Source organism: Chrysemys picta, chromosome 1 (assembly GCF_011386835.1).
Source record: "Chrysemys picta bellii isolate R12L10 chromosome 1, ASM1138683v2, whole genome shotgun sequence".
NCBI lineage: Eukaryota > Metazoa > Chordata > Testudines > Emydidae > Chrysemys > Chrysemys picta.
In genome coordinates, this window is record NC_088791.1 from 30968475 (window position 1) to 30986948 (window position 18474).

The 18474-nt window shown below is 37.9% G+C and overlaps 1 protein-coding gene across 16 annotated transcripts in view; it reads left to right on the forward strand.

The window, feature by feature from the left end:
• The window catches only part of KIF21A (kinesin family member 21A), a 162335-nt gene that overhangs the window by 131823 nt on the left and 12038 nt on the right, over positions 1-18474 (forward strand). For 6 of the 16 annotated variants that reach the window (XM_008178885.4, XM_008178889.4, XM_005286831.5 and 3 more), the window contains 7 exons: positions 145-362; positions 7760-7870; positions 8398-8526; positions 10186-10224; positions 11997-12133; positions 16155-16335; positions 17861-18025. In XM_008178885.4, coding sequence (XP_008177107.2) covers positions 145-362; positions 7760-7870; positions 8398-8526; positions 10186-10224; positions 11997-12133; positions 16155-16335; positions 17861-18025 — 980 coding nt within the window. The remainder of the gene's footprint in view (positions 1-144; positions 363-7759; positions 7871-8397; positions 8527-10185; positions 10225-11996; positions 12134-16154; positions 16336-17860; positions 18026-18474) is intronic. The other 10 variants (XM_008178908.4, XM_005286834.5, XM_005286833.5 and 7 more) reach the window with 3 other exon arrangements.

Below are 18474 nucleotides of genomic sequence, written 5' to 3' on the forward strand. Positions count from 1 at the left end.
AAGGAATAGTTGACAGTTAAGAATAACTGGTGTAACTACTGAATAGTAAAAATTAAGAGTGGGCTTAAAAATATATCACTGACACACTCTATCAATGCTCTGATGTTTAAAAAAGAGTTGATTATTTGTTTATTTTAAATCCAGGCCCGCCGGAGGACCGCGACCCAGAGGGAATTGCTATATGCAGATAGCAGCGATTTAGTTTCTGACAGTAGTGCAGCAGACACCATTTTGACTGGCCCTCTTACACCTGTTGCAGAAGTGCAAGAGAGTGGGATGCATACAGATACAAGTGATACTTCTGCTAGGGAAAGGGACCTCATTCCCCCACCATCTGGCTTACCTTCTAAAATAGGCAGCATGTAAGTTTGGCCAAGCTGTACTAACTAACTTTTGCTTTTTAAAAAAATGCATGTTGCCAATTTCTTGTAATCTCTAATTTTGAATTTTACAAAGGGGGACAATTGATTTCAGACTAACCAAGCAGCATTCAAAAATCTGTTCCTTCTATGCCTCCACAGCCACCGCATGAAGCATACATATGCTGTTGTAATTAATATATTTTGAGACATTTTTAAGTGGTTTTCTTTAGCGAAACTACTTTAGGTTTGTTTGTAAATAGTGGATACAATCATTTGATACCATGGATGCTTCTGTTTTGTTAGTGATGTGTGAAATGCAAATTCTAGAGGGAAAAATCTTTTCAGAAATATCAACAAGACCTTAAAAAGAAACACATTGTAAATCCAAAATAAAGCATATTAAAACAAAGCAACCTAATGTAAACTTAAATGTTGTAGTTAATAATAAAGATCAGAGTCCTAATGACTGAGTGGAAAAAAAAAACTTAAGATGTATTTTGTGTTTACTGGGTTTAAAATGGAGCAGCCTAAATTTAGAGTAAATGATAAAAACCTTATCTATTTTAATAATAGTGTATGATCAAAACAACACTGTAAACATGCATATGAGTCCCATCGGTGCCTTTCCAGCTACAGTACGCTTTAGCTGAAGAATAGTTTTTAATGATTGATAATTACTTAATAATAAGTACTTAATTTTATTTAACAAATATAACTTTGGGGACATAAATCTTTTCTCACTTTTTATGTACTGAAATTACTATTGTTGTCAGCCATTCACAGGCAGGGAACTTTTTGCTCTTTAGTTACTAACCCCTCATTCTGTCACATGTAAGCTGAATGCGCTTGCCACATTCAATAATATGAAAAAATATAGCTGACTATCCCCATAGCTATCTTTAGGTTATAGATGCTGAAGTAAGGCGTTTTTCACCAGGTCCCATCTGTCCTGTTTCCATCAAACTATTACTTTTTTCATGGAAGTCTTCACTGTTAAGTGTACACTTGCTATTAGTTTTAACAGTTTCATATTTTTCTAGCATGCACTTGAGATGGTAAAACACTGCTAACAGCGATTGTTAACATATGCTGATGGCTTCATTGCTTTTACAAGTAGAATATGCTCAGAAGGAATGCTATTGGTGATTCAGAGAGGGGAATGATGATCAGGATAGGCTGAGAAACCTGCTTGTTTCAGCATTTAGTGTGTGAGATGAGACTGTTGGAGCTCCAAGATTTAATAACATCAAGGGTTATGACCTGGCATCCAAGGTTCAGGTAATATCTTTTTGCTTCACTGCATCTTCTAAATTGTATCCATTATGAAAAATAATTAGCAATGAGGCAAAATAAAATTATCTAAATTCAAACTTTGGACGCATTATAGTTGAGCCTCTGTAGTAAATTGTTCTGCTCAGTAGTGGACTTCTCTTATTTCTGTATTTTATTGATCGTACTTTAGCAGATTAGTTATAAAGCTTTTGTCTCAAACAGTTCTAAGTGACTTTCACATTGTAGGTATCTGTTTAATACTCTCCCTCGGTTAGAACTTATATTAATTTACTTTCTACATTATTAAAAAAAAAATCCTTGTTACTCTTGCAAGTTATTGCTGATATTTGTTGTTGAAACAAGGTTCCCTCTTAAAATCCATCTCTGCTTCCTACTGGATCCTGCAGTAAAGTTGCAGTGCCAACTCTGTTGCATCAAAATAGTTCCTATCACAGCAGAATGGGAGGTTATTACTTCTTTGTAAGGTCATGGAGCTGAAATAATAGTGGGGTGGGGAAGGGAAACTATCTACAATAGTAGGAGAAAGAAAAAACATCTTGTAATGTAAATTATTTCTTTCTGTAGATGTTCACTTCCTGCAGTTTGCCTGAATATAAAAGTCCCTTTTGAGAGCTCAAGCCAGCTCCCATTGACCTGAGGGACTTTCTCCATTTTTTAAGAGTAAAAATCCAGCCCTAATTCAATACCACAGTGTCATAGATAAATATCCAAGTATTCTTTTAAAATAGGATTATTTAGATACAATACCCCACATGTCTGCAGTACTATGCTATTTGTTTCGGTAAGGTCTTGTCTACTTGGAAAGTTACACCAATTTAACTTAAATCGGTTTTTAACTGGCTTAGTTAAATGGGTGCAGGCCCCTTTGTGGGCACTCTCTTAGTTCATCTTGAGTGAGTTATTTCGGTTGATCTTAAACTAATTTCTAATAGGCTTAAACTGAACTGAAATAAGCCTGGTTTAAACCAAGATAAGAGGGTCTACACAGCCTTTTGCAATGGTTTAGCTAAATCAGTTTAAAAATCACACCCTAAGTTAAACTGGTGGAGCTTTCTTGTGTAAGTAAGACATAAATATAAAAGGTCAGATTCTGATCTTGGATATTAAACACCAGCAGTGATGTCAAGCATAAAACCCGCATTTCAGAACTGGCCCACATGATGTAGTATTGTGCTGTACATGAAAACATTAAGGGTATGTTTACATTGTAGAACAGGCATGTTCTTAATTCAGGTTAAAATATCAATGAAGACACAGCAAACTCAGTTTTGCAGCTTAAGTTAAAGCCTATAGGGGAGCCTGTGGTTGAACTTGAGCTGCTAACACAAGTTAAAATGCTATTTTAACCTGAGTTAGCTAACTTGAGTTAAAAACGCACCTTTTTTTGCAATGTAGATATAAGAAACATAAGTATGGCCATACTGGGTCAGATCAGTGGTCCATCTAGCCTAATATGCTGTCTTCCGACAGTGGCCAATGCCAGATGCTTCAGGGGGAATGAACAGTCAAGGGCAATTATTGAGTGATCCATCCCCTGTTGTCCAGTCCCAGCATCTAACAATCGGAGGCTTAGCCATCTTGGCTAATAGCCATTGATGGACCTGTCCTCCCTGAACTTATCTAATTCTTTGTTTAATTCAGTTATACTTTTAGCCTTCACAGCTTTCCCTGGCAATGAGTTCCACAGGTTTGACTGTGGCTGTATGAAGAAGTACTTCCTTTGATTGGTTTTAAATCTGCTGCCTATTAATTTCATCAGGTGACCCCTGGTTCTTGTGTTATGTGAAGGAGTAGATAACACTTCCTTATTCGCTCTCTCGACACCATTCATGACTTCATAGACTTCTATCATACATCACCCCTTAGTCATCTCTTTTCGAAGAGTACGTCCAGACTACCCGCCGTATCGGCGGGTAGCGATCGATTTATCGGGGATCGATATATTGCGTCTCGTTAAGACGCGATATATCAATCCCTGGACGCACTCCCCGTTGACTCCGGAACTCTACCAAAGCGAGCAGCGGTAGCGGAGTTGACGGGGGAGCCGCGGCCGTCGATCCCGCGCCGTGAGGACCCAAGGTAAATCGATCTAAAATACTTCAACTTCAGCTACACTATTCACGTAGCTGAAGTTGCATATCTTAGATCGATCCCCCGCTCCCCCAGTGTAGACCAGCCCTAAGATGAACAGTCCCAGTCTTTTTAATCTCTCCTCCTATGAAAGCTGTTCCATACCCCAAATCATTTTTGTTGCCCTTCTCTGTACCTTTTCCAATCCTAATATATCTTTTTTGAGATGGGGTGGCCAGAACTCGACACAGTATTCCAGGTGTGGGTGTATCATGGATATTTACTGTCTTATTATCTATCTCTTTCTAATGATTCCCAACATTCTGTTCACTTTTTTGACGGCCGTTCCACAATGAGTGGATGTTTTCAGATCATTTTGTATGTATAGTTGGAATTATGTTTTCTAATGGTATTTATCAACCTTGACTTTCATCTGCCATTTTGTTGCCCAGTCATCCAATTTTCTGAGATCCCTTTATAACTCTTTGCAATCTGCTTTAGACTTAACTAGCTTCAGTAATTTTGTATCATATGCAAATTTTGCCATCTCCATGTTTATCCCTTTTTCCAGATCATTTGTGAATATGTTGAAGAGCACTGGTCCCAGTACAGATCCTTGGGAGACCCTGCTGTTTACCTCCCTCCATTCTGAAAACTGACCATTTATTTGTATCTTTTGTTTCTTATTTTTTTATCCAGTTACTGATCCATGAGAGGACCTTCCCTCTTATCCCATGACTCATTATTTTTCTTAAAAGCCTTTGGTGTGGGACTTTGTCAAAGTCTTTTTGAAAGTTCAAATACACTATGTCCACTGTATCACACTTGTCCACATGTTTGTTGACACCTTCAAAGAATTCTAATAGATTGGTTGAGGCATATTCTCCCTTTACAAAAGCCATGATGGCTTTTCCCAACAAACCTTAATCTATGTGTCTGATAAATGTGGTCTTTACTATAATTTCAACCAATTTGCCTGGTACTGAAGTTAGACTTACTGGCCTGTAATTGCCATGATCACCTCTGGAGCCTTTTCAAAAACATTGGCGTTACATTAGCTATCCTCCAATCATCTGGTACAGAGACTGATTTAGGCAGTAGGTTACATATCACAGTTAGTAGTTCTGCAATTTAATATTTGAGATCCTTCAGAACTTTTGGGTAAATATCACCTAATCCTGGTGACTTATTACTGTTTAATTTATTGATTTGTTTCAAAATTTCTTCTATCAACACCTCAGGCTGGGACAGTTCTTCAGATTTATCATGGAAAAAAAGAATGTCTCAGGTGTGGGAATCTCCCTCATATCCTCTGCAGTGAAGACTAATGCAAAGAATACGTTTAGCTTCTCAGCAACAGCCTGGTCTTCCTTTAGCATCTCAATCATCCAGTGGCCCTACTGATTGTTTGGCAGGCTTCCTGCTTCTGATATACTTAAAAAAAAATTGCTGTTAGTTTTTGTGTCTTTTGCTAGTTGCTCTTCACATTCTTTTTGGCCTGCCTAATTATATTTTTACACTTGACTTGACAGAATTTATGATTCTTTCTAATTTCCTCAGTAGGATTTGACTTCCAATTTTTTAAAAGATGCCTTTTTGCTTTTAACCGCCTCTTTTTACTCTGTTATTTAGCCATGGTAGCATTTTCTTAGTCCTCTTGCTATTTTTATTTTATTTGGGGTATACGCTTAGTTTGAGCTTAGTTGGTGTTTTAAAAAGTTTCCATGCAGCTTGCAGGCATTTCATTCTTATGTCTTGTCCTTTTAATTTCCATTCAATGAGCTTCCTCACTTTTGTGCAGTTCCCCTTTTTGAAGTTAAATGCTACTGTGCTGGTCTTTTTTGGAATTTTCCCCTGAACAAGGATGTTAAATTTAATTACGTTATGGTCACTGTTACCAGGCGGTTCAGCTATGTTCACCTCTTGGACCTGATCCTGTGTGCCATTTAGGACTAAATGAAGAACTGCTTCTTCCTTTGTGGGTTCCAGGACTAGCTGCTCCAAGAAGTCATTAATGGTGTCTAGAAATGTTATCTCTGCATCCCATCCTGAGCTGACATGTACCCAATCATTATGGGGATAATTGAAATCCCCCATTATTATTGAGTTTTCTATTTCTGTAGCCTCTCTAATCTCCCTTAGCATTTCACAGTCACCATCATCATCCTGGTAAGGTGATCAGTAATATATTCCTACTGCTGTGCTCTTATTATTCAAGCATGGAATTTCTATCCACAGGGATTCTGTGGTACAGTTTCATTCATTTAAGATTTTTACTATATTTGACTCTGCTTTCTTTCACATATAATGCCACTCCCCCACCAGCACGACCTACTCTATCATTCCTATATGTTTTGCATCCTGGTATTACCATGTCACACTGGTTATAATCATTCCACCAAGTTTCTCTGATGCCTATTATATCAATATCCTCATTTAATACTAGCCACTCCAGTTCACCCATCTTGATAGTTAGGCTTCTTGCATTTATATACAAGCACTTATAAAATTTGTCAATATTTAGTTGTCTGCCTTTATGTGATGTAATTGAATGGAATTTTTTCATTTGACTGTTTCTCTTCAGCTCCTACCTGTACTCACTTGTATCCTCTCCCCTTTTCTAAGACATAGAGAATCCCTGTTAGTAGATCCTTTCCTAAGGGACTTCTCCGTCTGAACAGTATACTTCTCTGCACCTGTAGGCTTTACATGCCAGCAATCTGGTTCTGTTGTGGTTTAGGTGGAGTGTATCCTTTCTGTTTAGGCTCTTCCTTTCCGGTTCTGCTTGTCTAACGGGGCCTACACATGGAACTAGAAGCATTTCAGAGAGTGCTACCGTGGTGGTTCTGGATTTTAAACTCTTACCTAGCAGCCTACATTTGATCTCCAGCACCTCTCTCCTATCTTACCCTACGTCACTGGTACCTATGTGTACCACGACCACAGGCTCCTCCCCAGCACTGCACATAAGTCTGACATATCCTCAGATTATACAAAATCTCATCTGACTTTAAAAAAAGGTGCAAGCTTCAAGCTCTCATAATTGTACAGAAATCCTTCCAAATGCGAACCGAGGGCAAACCAATCAACGTTACCTTCCTGAGTCTCCAAGCAGCCTGAATTAATGGCTCAGAGAGGTTGTGGACTTCACAGTTCCTATTTATCTCATGGGAGGATCAGTTACAATAACACTTTGATGTCAGCGTTAATTGTTGCATTGGTGATCATTTTAGTAGACGGAAAGGGTTTGGGAGGAAGTTTTGGGGAGTGAGAGTTGGAAATTGCTGCAGTGAAGGAAATGCGGAGGAGAAGTACAAATACAAGGAATAGGGAAAGAAACAGAGAAGGAAGAGGGTGGGAAGAAACTAAAGACAGAAATAGCTGTGTTCCAAAGAGGGGGCATATTATTTCACTTCATGATACTGAATATGACAATGAAGAACTTACTAAATAATAGTAACTAATAGTTTAGATACCAAGCATAAGCCAGATTCTATCCTTGACTTTTGTGCAGGCATTCCACTAACATCAGTGGGTGTTCTGCTGTGGATGGGAGGGAGGATGAAGTCCAAAATTTATGCTCCAGCCCACGGATCATAACTAAAATTAGAATTCCTTCTTTCCCGTTGATTGAGCTTGACACCTCTGCTCCAGCTATTAAAATTACTTCAGTTAATTTCTATTCTTGATAATTTCAATGTACTGCTATACATGTGTCTGATCTCTGGCCCATGATATACTTTGGAGGAGTTGGGGTTTTGTTTTGTTAAAATAAAATGGGTATATATTATATTAGTATTGAAACATGAGGTTTCCAAGAACAAAATTAAAGAGTGGAGCCAGCGAAACTCAGGAGCTGTCCGATGTCCATAAACCAATGATGATGATAAATAAAAATATCATGAGATCTAACAAATTCCATACTTTGAGAGCTATATTGAGACTAACTCTGAGTGGTAGAACTGCAGCTTGAATATACGAGAAACAATTTTAAAAAATACTGAAAGATAAGATAATCTTCCCTGTCACCTTAGCTGTAAACAGTCATCTCTGATGGAAAAGAAAATACCTGAACCTTCACCTTTAACAAAGAGAAAGGCCTATGAGAAAGCAACGGAAAAGCCAAAGGCGAAAGAACAGAAACAGTAAGAATCTTTTCGGGTTTTTTTCCTAAAGCTATTAAGCCTGTGGAAAATATTCTTGAAGAATAATAGATTTGTTTTACATTTTTTTCATTCTAGGTTAAATTTTTAATGGTGGCTGTGAAATTATTATCCACTATCAGGTTCCTGTGTTTTAATGGTATTCATACAACTTGGTGTCAGCACTGTGAGAGAGAGAGAGTACTCTTGAGTATTTGCAAATGATTTATTTTTTTAAATGTCTGAGAAAAGCTGCATTTATTCTTTTTATAAGAGCTCCTTCATTTTACATATGCCAATTTTTTCTGCATAGGGGTTTCACCATTTAAAGTAAACTGTTTGAATTTCATGCCATCTTGTGGCCAGCAGCAGTTTTGTAGCCATATGGTGGTTTCATTCTCCGGTAGTGCATGTAAACAGCATTTCTTGTTTAAGAAGATAGAATCTAATACATTGTTTGAGGCATGTTTCATTTAACCTCTCTAACATGTCATAATCTTTTAAAGAAGATGTTCTTTTTTTTCTTATAGCTCAGATTCTGGAACCTCAGAGGCTAGTCTGTCACCTCCTTCTTCCCCACCAAGCCGGCCCCGTAATGAACTGAATGTTTTTAGTCGTCTTACTGTTTCTCAGGGAAACACATCAGTTCAGCAGGATAAGTAAGTCACAAAGGGAAGCTTCAGATCCCTACCAACAAGTTGTAAAGCATACTCAATCACCAATGTAGCATTCCATTAAATAAATGCCTTGGCCTCTCCTGTGAGAGAAAAGGAGATACTATTGCTACATTTCATGAACTTTCTAAAAGGGAGTTTAACACTTTTATGGAAATGCTTTTCACACATTGCCAAAACTGAAGAAAATCAATTTCCTGCTGAACCTTATTCCCTATTTTATAGCTTATCTCCTGTACTTATAATTTTCCTTTAACATGAGTCAAAATTCTTGAAAGAGCTATAGAATTTGTAAGTGTGTGTGTAAGACTATATATATTTATACTTGAAATAAGAAGTTAGTTACCAATTTAGGAAATAGTGCTTTTGTTAATTATTCAGCTACTCTTTTAGCATGGCTGAGAGAGCTCTCCAAAGTAGCCCCTGTAAGGTGATTTGCTGGAATAGCTATGGTGCAGCAGTTTAAAATAACCCTAATTATTTAATAGACTGCATTCCATTGAGGCAATTTGGAGAATTATTTTGAAGAAATAAAATTTGAGTTTCTTGACATTGAAGACATCTCCTTCTCTAAAAATCTCATTAAAACTAGTGATCGCTTTGAGTTGAGCCAGAATCTTCATTTCAAGATTTCAGTACTGACAATACTGCCACATGGTGCTTTTTAACTCTAACTCAACGATGGAGAATCAACGTTTGATTTTGATTGTAGCATTTTGAGGGATTGCTTTAATCCTTTTTTTTTACGTTATTTCTATTTAACTTTTGGTTTTCAGTGACCTGTAGAGTCACAGCACACCAAGTAGTTGCTTGTAAGGCTTCCAGTACTTTAAAACTGCTTGTAACTCCCTAATCCCAACTAAGTTATTTTAGTATCTTATCACTAACCTGATATAATACTATCAAAGGCTTCTTTTTATGCTTTGAGCTTTGGTAACCATAGCTCTTTGTATTTTCTATTATCTGGCTATGAAATCAAACTCAAATTACTGAACATGTTTGATTTGCATTAAAAATGAAGGACATAATATCCTTTTATTATTTTAAGGCATACTGCAGATGTAGATCTTGTTTTTGGAGGGAAGCGGTTCTAAAACATTTTTAGGGTCAGAAGGAGAAGGATTTTGAACTTTTCTGATCATTTGCAAACTGCTGAGCTTGGTTCAATAAAGACTGAATAATCTTGATATTTTATATTTAAGAATGTAAGCAATCTGCAAAATTTTTAAGTGTGTTTCTATACTAAACAGACACTGACAGCTTTAGATTTTTCTCTTTAAATATTTGGCAGAATTAGTATCACATGCAGGGTCAAATTGTATCCATCTCATTTTTCTTCACTGCCTACTTCTGTAAGAAATATTGGGGAAATAGGAAGTGGCTACGCAGTATTCTTTAGCTTCGTGATAAAGAATGAGACATTTTGTGAATTTAACTTACGCTGAGAGAGCCATTTTAATGTTCATCCACGGTGTTATACCTGATGTAAAGCATAAACTAAGAAGCAATGCTATGTGCAGTAAGTAAATGTGCACTGCATTTCTGAGTCAGCCATGCTGTTGTTTGTTCTTCTCGTACGGAGACTTTACCCTGCTGATACCTGTATTCTTTCTCCTCGCAATCTCCTACCACTGTTCATTATAGGTCTGATGAAAGTGATTCCTCTCTGTCGGAGGTACACAGGTACTCTCTTTCTCTTTTCCATCCTTCTGGCCTCTTGTTGATGTTCTTAATGCCTTTACTTCAGTTATTAAGTAATCTCATTTTTGCTGCATGTTCTTTTTTTATACCTCCCGCAATACATGTATGCTGTGTACCTTTTCATTTATTCCTTTTTTGCAAGAAATTAAAACATTCGTTTTATTTTGTCCAGCATGTCCTTTTTGTTTTTTAGAGAAAATCAGAGGTAATTTTTTCTCTTAGGGTTTATTGTTTTTTTTTTTTAATCAAGCATGGTTTTTAAAAAGAAATAATCAGTGGCAAACTTTTTTTTTAGGTTTTAGCTTATTAGCTAAAAGTTATATTCCAGTGTATGTTAGTCAGTGGTATCTGCCGTCTTACTGCCAATACTCAAAATTGATTGAGAGATGGAAGAATGTTATATCTCAACATACTTCCACCCTTGTTTGATCCAGAAACATGGAACAGGGTTCTGAGAAGAAACAGCTGTGACTTGTAATGTGACTACCCTGTGGAAAAACAACAGAACATATCCAGAGAGAGGCAGTGAAAAGGCTAATAACCATATAGTGTTGGTAATAATAGCATTTACAGCATTTTTCATCCATAGATCTCAAAGCGCTGTTGCAAAGGTAGATAAATGCTCTGAGGTGCAAAGATGTTGGATGAATTGCCCAAGGTTACAAAACAGAGGCAGACCTAGGAGTAAATTGTGGGTCTCCTGGCTCTGATAGTGGTATCATCTGCTGAATCATGCTGCCTCTAAAACATTAGATCCATTTAGTTTGGAAAGCGGAAGAGTTAGAGGTATATAATATATTGAAAGCTATAGAGAAGTTGTATTGGTCACACCTATACTCTTTGCTATAAGGGCAAACATAATACCTATCTTTAAAAAGGAAAACAAAGAAGACTTGGGGAATTAGAGATCCATTGCCCTTACTTCTATACCTGGGAAGATACTGGAACAAGCACTTGGAGGATAATAGGGATATAAGGAATAGCCAACATGGATTTGTCAAAAACAAATAATGCCAAACCAACCTAATTTCCTTCTTTGACAGGGTTACTGGCCTAGTGGATGGGAGGAAAGTAGTACATGTGAGGTGAGGCCTGAACTGGAGCACTGTGTCCAGTTCTGCACTCCACGCTTTAGGAAAGATGTGGATAAGGTGTAGAGAGAGTTCAGAGGAGAGCAACAAAAATGATAAAAGGCTTAGAAAATGAGGCCTAGGAGGAAAGTTTAAAAAAAAAAAAAGTGCATGTTTTGTCTTGACAAAAGAAGATTGAAGGGGAGACTTGATAAGTCTTCAAAATATGTAAAGGACTTTTGTAAAGAGAACAATGATGAATTGTTCTCCATGTCCACTAAAGGTAGAACAAGACATCATGGCCTTACTCTGCAGCAAGGGAGATTTGGGTTAGATGTTCGGAAAAACTTTGACTATGAAGGCAGTTAAGGTCTGGAATAGGCTTCCAAGGGAGGCTGTGGAAAAATCATTGAAAGTTTTAAAAAACAGGTTGGACAAACGTGTCAGGGATGGTTGGTCCTGCCACTTATAGAAGACAAATTCAATTGTCCTATACCAAAATATGTAAGTGAATAATATTAACATATTTCCCTACATACCTGCAACTTCATTTTTATATATAAGGCTATAGGAAATAATGCAGGAAAAATAAATACTGGATCACAGAGAGCTGTGGAAATAAGTGATTTACATTGCCATATCTAACTCATATTTCTTTCTTTTTCTTTCTTTCTTTTTTTTTAGGGGCATAATTAACCCATTCCCTGCTTCAAAATACGTCAGATCTTCACCACTTCAGTGTATCCATCTAGCTGAAGGGCATACCAAGGCTGTGCTTTGTGTTGATTCTACTGATGATCTTCTGTTCACTGGATCTAAAGGTTGGGGAGGCTTCATGTATTTGTTGCCTACCGAAACTGCTTTGAAAAATCAATATATTTTGAAATTCCTTATTGGTGGCCAGTGATAGAAATGCGAGGTTTTGGGGTAGAATGCTGTGAAAAATCCACTTTTAGAGCATAATAAGCTTGATTTGATTAACCAATGTTTGTCCCTCATGTATTCCATCTGTGAGTTCCTTTTAATTGGAAAATTAACTTCCAAAATAGCATCTTAAAAAACATTTGTTCTTCTGAATTCCAGTCTTAAGCTCTGGCCACCAGAACACTCTCCCCCTCCCAGTAAACTTCCCCAGTCTGGAAAAATACTGTGCAGATCAGCTCCCTATTGGTTTCATAATCTGGCTGAGGTATTTTGGATCATTCCTTTAACTATTAAAATGCCACTGTCAGGTTAAAAATAATATGTTTTAAAATATTTTTTCTGTTACTATTAACCCCATGTTATTAAAATAAATAAATTTTAATATCTAACTTACTCTTCACTTTTGCATTTCTCTCAGCCTGAATGTTGAAAACATAAGTAATCAATTTTACTGCTCAATTTCACTTTCAACTTCTCCTGCAGTAACTCGCTGCTGCAACATTTGGATTTGAAACATAGCAGGAATATTTTTGTTTTTAAAATGCATTCTATTAAAGAAAAAAACAAAAACGTTTCTATTGTTGTTAGATTTTGAAAATATTATTTAAAGGGGGGGAAAAAATTCTAACTGTACTTTGGGTCAAGTTTGACCTGACTCTCTTCCTTTAATAATGATACAGTTTATATGTCCTATAGATTTTATATAAACTTTTCTTTTAAACTCCTCCTACAAAATGCACAGGCCCAGAACCTACAAGGCAATCCAGCTGCTAAAGCCAAATGAAAATATAGCTTAGACACACTATTGCAAGAGTGGAATTTGCATAAGAATCTGCCCAGCAATGAATGGCCCATGACTTGGAAGTGTATGTCCACTTGGTGGTCTTTATATTCCTGTAAAGAAATAGATGAAAGTTATCCATTGACTACAGTAACATACCAGAAAAACTAGGGCCCTAACACTGCAAATAGTTTATACGTGTGAGCAGTTGTATTGATTTCAGCCTGGGTACACAAGTGCTTAGAGTTAACTATGTGCAGAAGTATGTTTGCAGTATTAGAGCCTACAAGAGATTACACTCTCTCTCCATGCTGCTAGAAACTGTGTTTAGAAAGCGGCTCTTTTATCCATCTTTAGTGACTCTCCATCCTAATTCCTTGATTTTGGTTGCAGATACACAAATGAACGTAGAAAAAGACATTTATTTCCCATTTACTCTATATTCGTTCTTTCTGGAGCTCTTCCTGAATATCTTTGTGATGTAGCTAGTAAAAAGCTCTGCAGCTGTAATATCCATGCAGCCAAAAATGTAAGAGAGGCATTTCAAGGCCTCTAACTTGATGAAGAATGACATGTATGGACCTCTGCTCCCACTCAGTACCCCTTTGACAGCCCACGTGGTTCTCCTTCTAGGATGGGACCCAAGTGAATTGGAGTAGCTGCAGGGCATGAAGTATAGCTTAGTGATGGAAAAACTCCCCTCGTCATTAAATAATAAATACCAAGATTTCAGTGCCTCCCCCTGTTTACCCTTATATTCCTTTCTAGAAAACACCACCCAAGTATGGGTCCCCTTGTAGATCATATTCGAGTAATCTGGTGAAACCTATTCTGATTATTTCTTTTGGTGGCACATAGCATCACTGACTGTTCTTACCAGTATCGAGTTGTAGCCTTGATGGCTGAAAAGCTAGTAGAAGTCAAATGCTGCCAACATTTTCTAATTTTATTTTGTTTATTATTTTGCCTGTTTACATTTGTGGGAAATTATATAAATGTTCATGTTCTTGTTAAAAATGTAATATTTTTGCAAGTTTACAGGGGATGTGTGCTGCTAAATTTTGGACGTGCATTAGTGATGGCAGGAAGAAATGTGTATCTCTTGTCTGCTGCCTTTTGTTGTATTTGCGGCTAATTTCACTGTGAAGATGTGATTAAAAATGTTTTTGCTCAGTTGAATTGCAATGAGATTTCAATTTTAGTAGTTATGCGACAAAAGGTATTTTAAATTAGTGTTTTAAATTTAGATTTGTGGTCTTTAAAAAGTTTTCAAAGCGTCCTAAATTTTTGGAACTAAGAAGCACATTGGCAGGTGGGGTAAATATTTTTTTTTTTTGCCACTTGTTAGTTTCCTATAAGTAACAAACATTTGTTTAAGAAAGGTAAATATTAGTTGGGGGAAAACCTGATAAAGCTGCAAAATGGCATAGACTTTTATTTACTTAATGTGTTTGAAACCCTTTGGAAATTGCAATTAATGTAGAAGGCAGTGGCCTACTTAGAGTATGTTATGTCAGTGTTCCAGAAGGTGCACTGGCTGCTAAATTCATTTGAGGGTTCAGCGGAAGGTATAGGTTTGGACTTTAAAGCTAGGGTTTTCAAGCATCTGAAGAGAGTCCAGGTCTATCCACACTTCTTGTGCTAGTAAAATTACATCATTAGGGATATGTTTTTTGTTTTTTTTTACTGATACAGTTATGCTGCTACAACCCCAGGTGTGGATGCAGTTTTATTGGTAAAAATGTGCTTATACGGGTATCTCTTATTCCTCTTCCCAAACAGGAATAAGCTATACTGGTATAACTGCATCCACCCTAGAGGGCTGTGCCATTTTAACTATACCGGAGCAGATAAAGCAGTATATCTTTTGTGTGTGGATGAGGCCTTAGGTACTTAAATCTCTTTGAAACTGGAACTGGGCATTTTACCCACTTGGGCTGGGATTTTCAGAGGTGCCTGAAGCCCTGAATAGTTTGGGACCTGACTTCCAGAGAGAATGCCTCTCTCCTCACATGTTAACTTGTCAGTCAAGGTCATCTGTGGTGCTCAGGCTTTCAGCCCCCTGCTGCAGTGTGTTCTTGGTGAGGTGTCCCTGTGATCTTCCATAGCCCAAATGTTGTGAACGTCAGGATAGTCTGCAACTTCCACCTGTCTTCTCACATTTTCCCTGTGGAGGGACTGACTAAGGACTGATTGTGAGGCTATTGTACATTGGGTGTGAAATGCTCTTGGGAGCTGGTATGTTAAGAAGGAACATATTTTATTATAAACTGGATGTAGTTTTGCTATAGCATGGAGATGTCCCCATATGGTTGTTGGGACATATTGAATTCAATCATTTGTGAGGGACCTAAAATTCTGCAGGGGGTGATATACTGTGTCCAGTTTTGGGCCCCACACTACAAGAAGGATGTGGAAAAATTGGAAAGAGTCCAGCAGAGGGCAACAAAAATGATTAGGGGGCTGGAGCACATGACATATCAGGAGAGGCTGGGGGAACTGGGATTGTTTAGTCTGCAGAAGAGAAGAATGAGGGGGGATTTGATAGCTGCTTTCAACTACCTGAAAGGGGGGTCCAAAGAGGATGGATCTAGACTGTTCTCAGTGGTACCAGAAGACTCTCTGCTCGGTGTCCCTCTCTGGTTCCCTTCGTTTGATCCTTTGACCACACTCCTGTCCCTGTTATTTCATTAGTTGTCCCCCGGAATTACTTGGTTATCCAGGTCCTGTGGATCCTCCCTTAGGCTGGGGGGGAAGTCCTTTAGCAGTGGCGGGGCTAAATAAGACCAGAAGACAGAACAAGGAGTAATGGTCTCAAGTTGCAGTGGGGGAGGTTTAGGTTGGATATTAGGAAAAACTTTTTCACTAGGAGGGTGGTGAAGCACTGAAATGGGTTACCATGGGAGGTGGTAGAATCTCCTTAGAGGTTTTTAAGGTCAAGCTTGACAAAGCCCTGGCTGGGATGATTTAGTTGGGAATTGCTCCTGCTTTGAGCAGGGGGTTGGACTAGATGACCTTCTGAGGTCCCTTCCAACCCTGATATTGTATGATTCTATGACTATGATATATAAACATAAATATAAATTTTTATATGGAGAAAAATATATACATTTTCTCTTTTGTGTGTCTTTTTTTAGATCGCACTTGTAAAGTATGGAATCTGGTAACTGGACAAGAGATTATGTCTCTAGGAAGTCATCCTAACAATGTTGTATCTGTAAAATATTGCAACTATACTAGCCTGGTCTTCACAATTTCAACATCTTATATTAAGGTGTGGGACATCAGAGATTCTGCCAAGTGTATTCGGACATTGACGTAAGTGACTTAAATCTCAAATGCAGAGAGCTGAATGATTCTTAATTTTAAATAAAATTGCATTTGTCTTAATAAGAGAAGGTGTAAACATCATATTTTATGTACAGAATATTATGGGACTGCAAAGAAACCAATATAAGGGCTCAAACTCCCTGAGCAGACTCCCATTGACTTTAAACCTGGACTTTTAGCGGTAGACCCACAGTGTCTAGGGAAAAGGAAAGTATTGTGAGGTTTTTCTTTTGCTATGTTCCACTGAGAAAAAACAGCTTTGTCTTTAACTTCAGGTTTTTTTCAGCCCTGAGATGGCATTTTAGTCTTGGTTGAGTGAGTTGAGTCTTTACACAATAGTTCTATTCAGTTTTAAAGGTATGGGAGGGGTTTTTTTATGGGGATACTTAGAACCCTAACCAAACATGAATCTATCTCTACCTTATCTTTAAATACAAGCGTTTAAGGTGAGTATTCTGTATTCAGGCTAGTTTAAAAACACTATCATTCAAAAGTCAGAGCTAATATTTGAAGGGCACCCCTTTTCTGAGTAAATTTAAAAATACTAGCATCTCACTTGAGATTGCATCTTAGTGCTGGCTAGTGGGGATGTGGAAGTAGAGGTGGGATAGGAAGGGGATTGTATGAGTTCTGGGGAGAGAGCAAGGGGAAGGGTTTGGGAGAGGAGTAGGAGTGGCTGGGTTGCTTATGGGAGGAGCAAAGGAGGCAGCTACCACGAACTGCAGCTGCCATGAAGTTATCAGCTCTACAAGCTTTGATCTGAGGCCTCTCTTATAGTATCACTACAGGGTAAAGGTAATGAGGACACAACCCCTTTTGTTGCTGTTGTCTATATGGACAGTTATATGTGTTATCACTTTATCCACCACTCCACTGCAACCACCTGTATGGTGCAACACAGCAGTCATTTTGTGTCAACATAAATACACAACAGTTTTTAGGAAGAGAAATCAATTTAGCCAATTGAAACAACAGAAATGTAGTGAGCAGAATGTAGTTACCGAAGCTAGAATTTGGCCAGAATATCAGGGTTAACATCTCCACTCTTGCAAAAATATGCCACTGAATCTTACACCTCAATTTATCAGGAATTTGGCATTTCCGATAGCACCATGACCCTACTGTTGTGCTGGGGATGAATCACAGGCAGACAATCAGCATGTGTTAGAGAGAAGAATGCTGCCTCCTGAATAATCAGCACCTGGGTTTTTTCCTGAAAGTCTCCCATCCAAGTACTTACAAGGCTGATCCTGCCTAGTTTGAGATCCCAGTCACAGGTCAATGTAGTACAAATGCATAGCTTGTTGGTGCCAGCCTCTTTATGGATGCAGACTCAGTAAATATTTATTTATAATATGTGGAAACTCCAATTTTTTTAAATCCATGTATAGAGTGTTTCTGTGGATTTGCCTATATTATTCAGCATTCAAAATCGGTCTGTGGTTCTTCTACATTCAAATAAGCATGCTTATTTTTAAACAAAATGTAACAGTCTCTTTTTGGTAATATTCAGGTCTTCAGGCCAGGTTATGTCGGGTGATGGTTGTTCTGGAAGCACTAACAGAACAGTAACTATTCCTGCTGGAGAAAACCAGATCAACCAAATTGCACTAAATCCAACAGGCACTTTCCTCTATGCAGCTTCTGGAAATGCAGTAAGAATGTGGGACCTTAAAAGGTACATAACTAAGGCAAAAGATAATATACTCTAGATATTTACCAGAATATATGACAAAGATAGCACCAGGATGCTTCCCGTTCGTGAGGCAATATCCATGTCTTGGGCTGAACAAGCTCGTAGGTCAAAGTCCAAGGGACTGATTAGTCCACACTATGGTTATTACTGACCCAATACAACACACCCTGAAGTTATTGCTTAATTACTAGTAGGCTGAGTCTTTGAATTAAACATTGACTTTTTAAATGAGTGGAAAAGAATAAAAACGGGGTTGAAAAGTGAATTTTAAATGAAAAGCATACAACCTTATTCGTTGGCCTTTCTTAACTCCCCAGTCATTTCCCCTGCTTTCCTTCTTCATTCCTTATCCCCTTTCCCTGCTCCCCATTCCTGCCTTCCCTACAGGTCAGCAAACTAAAATTTATTTGATAGAGGGGAGGAAACCATAG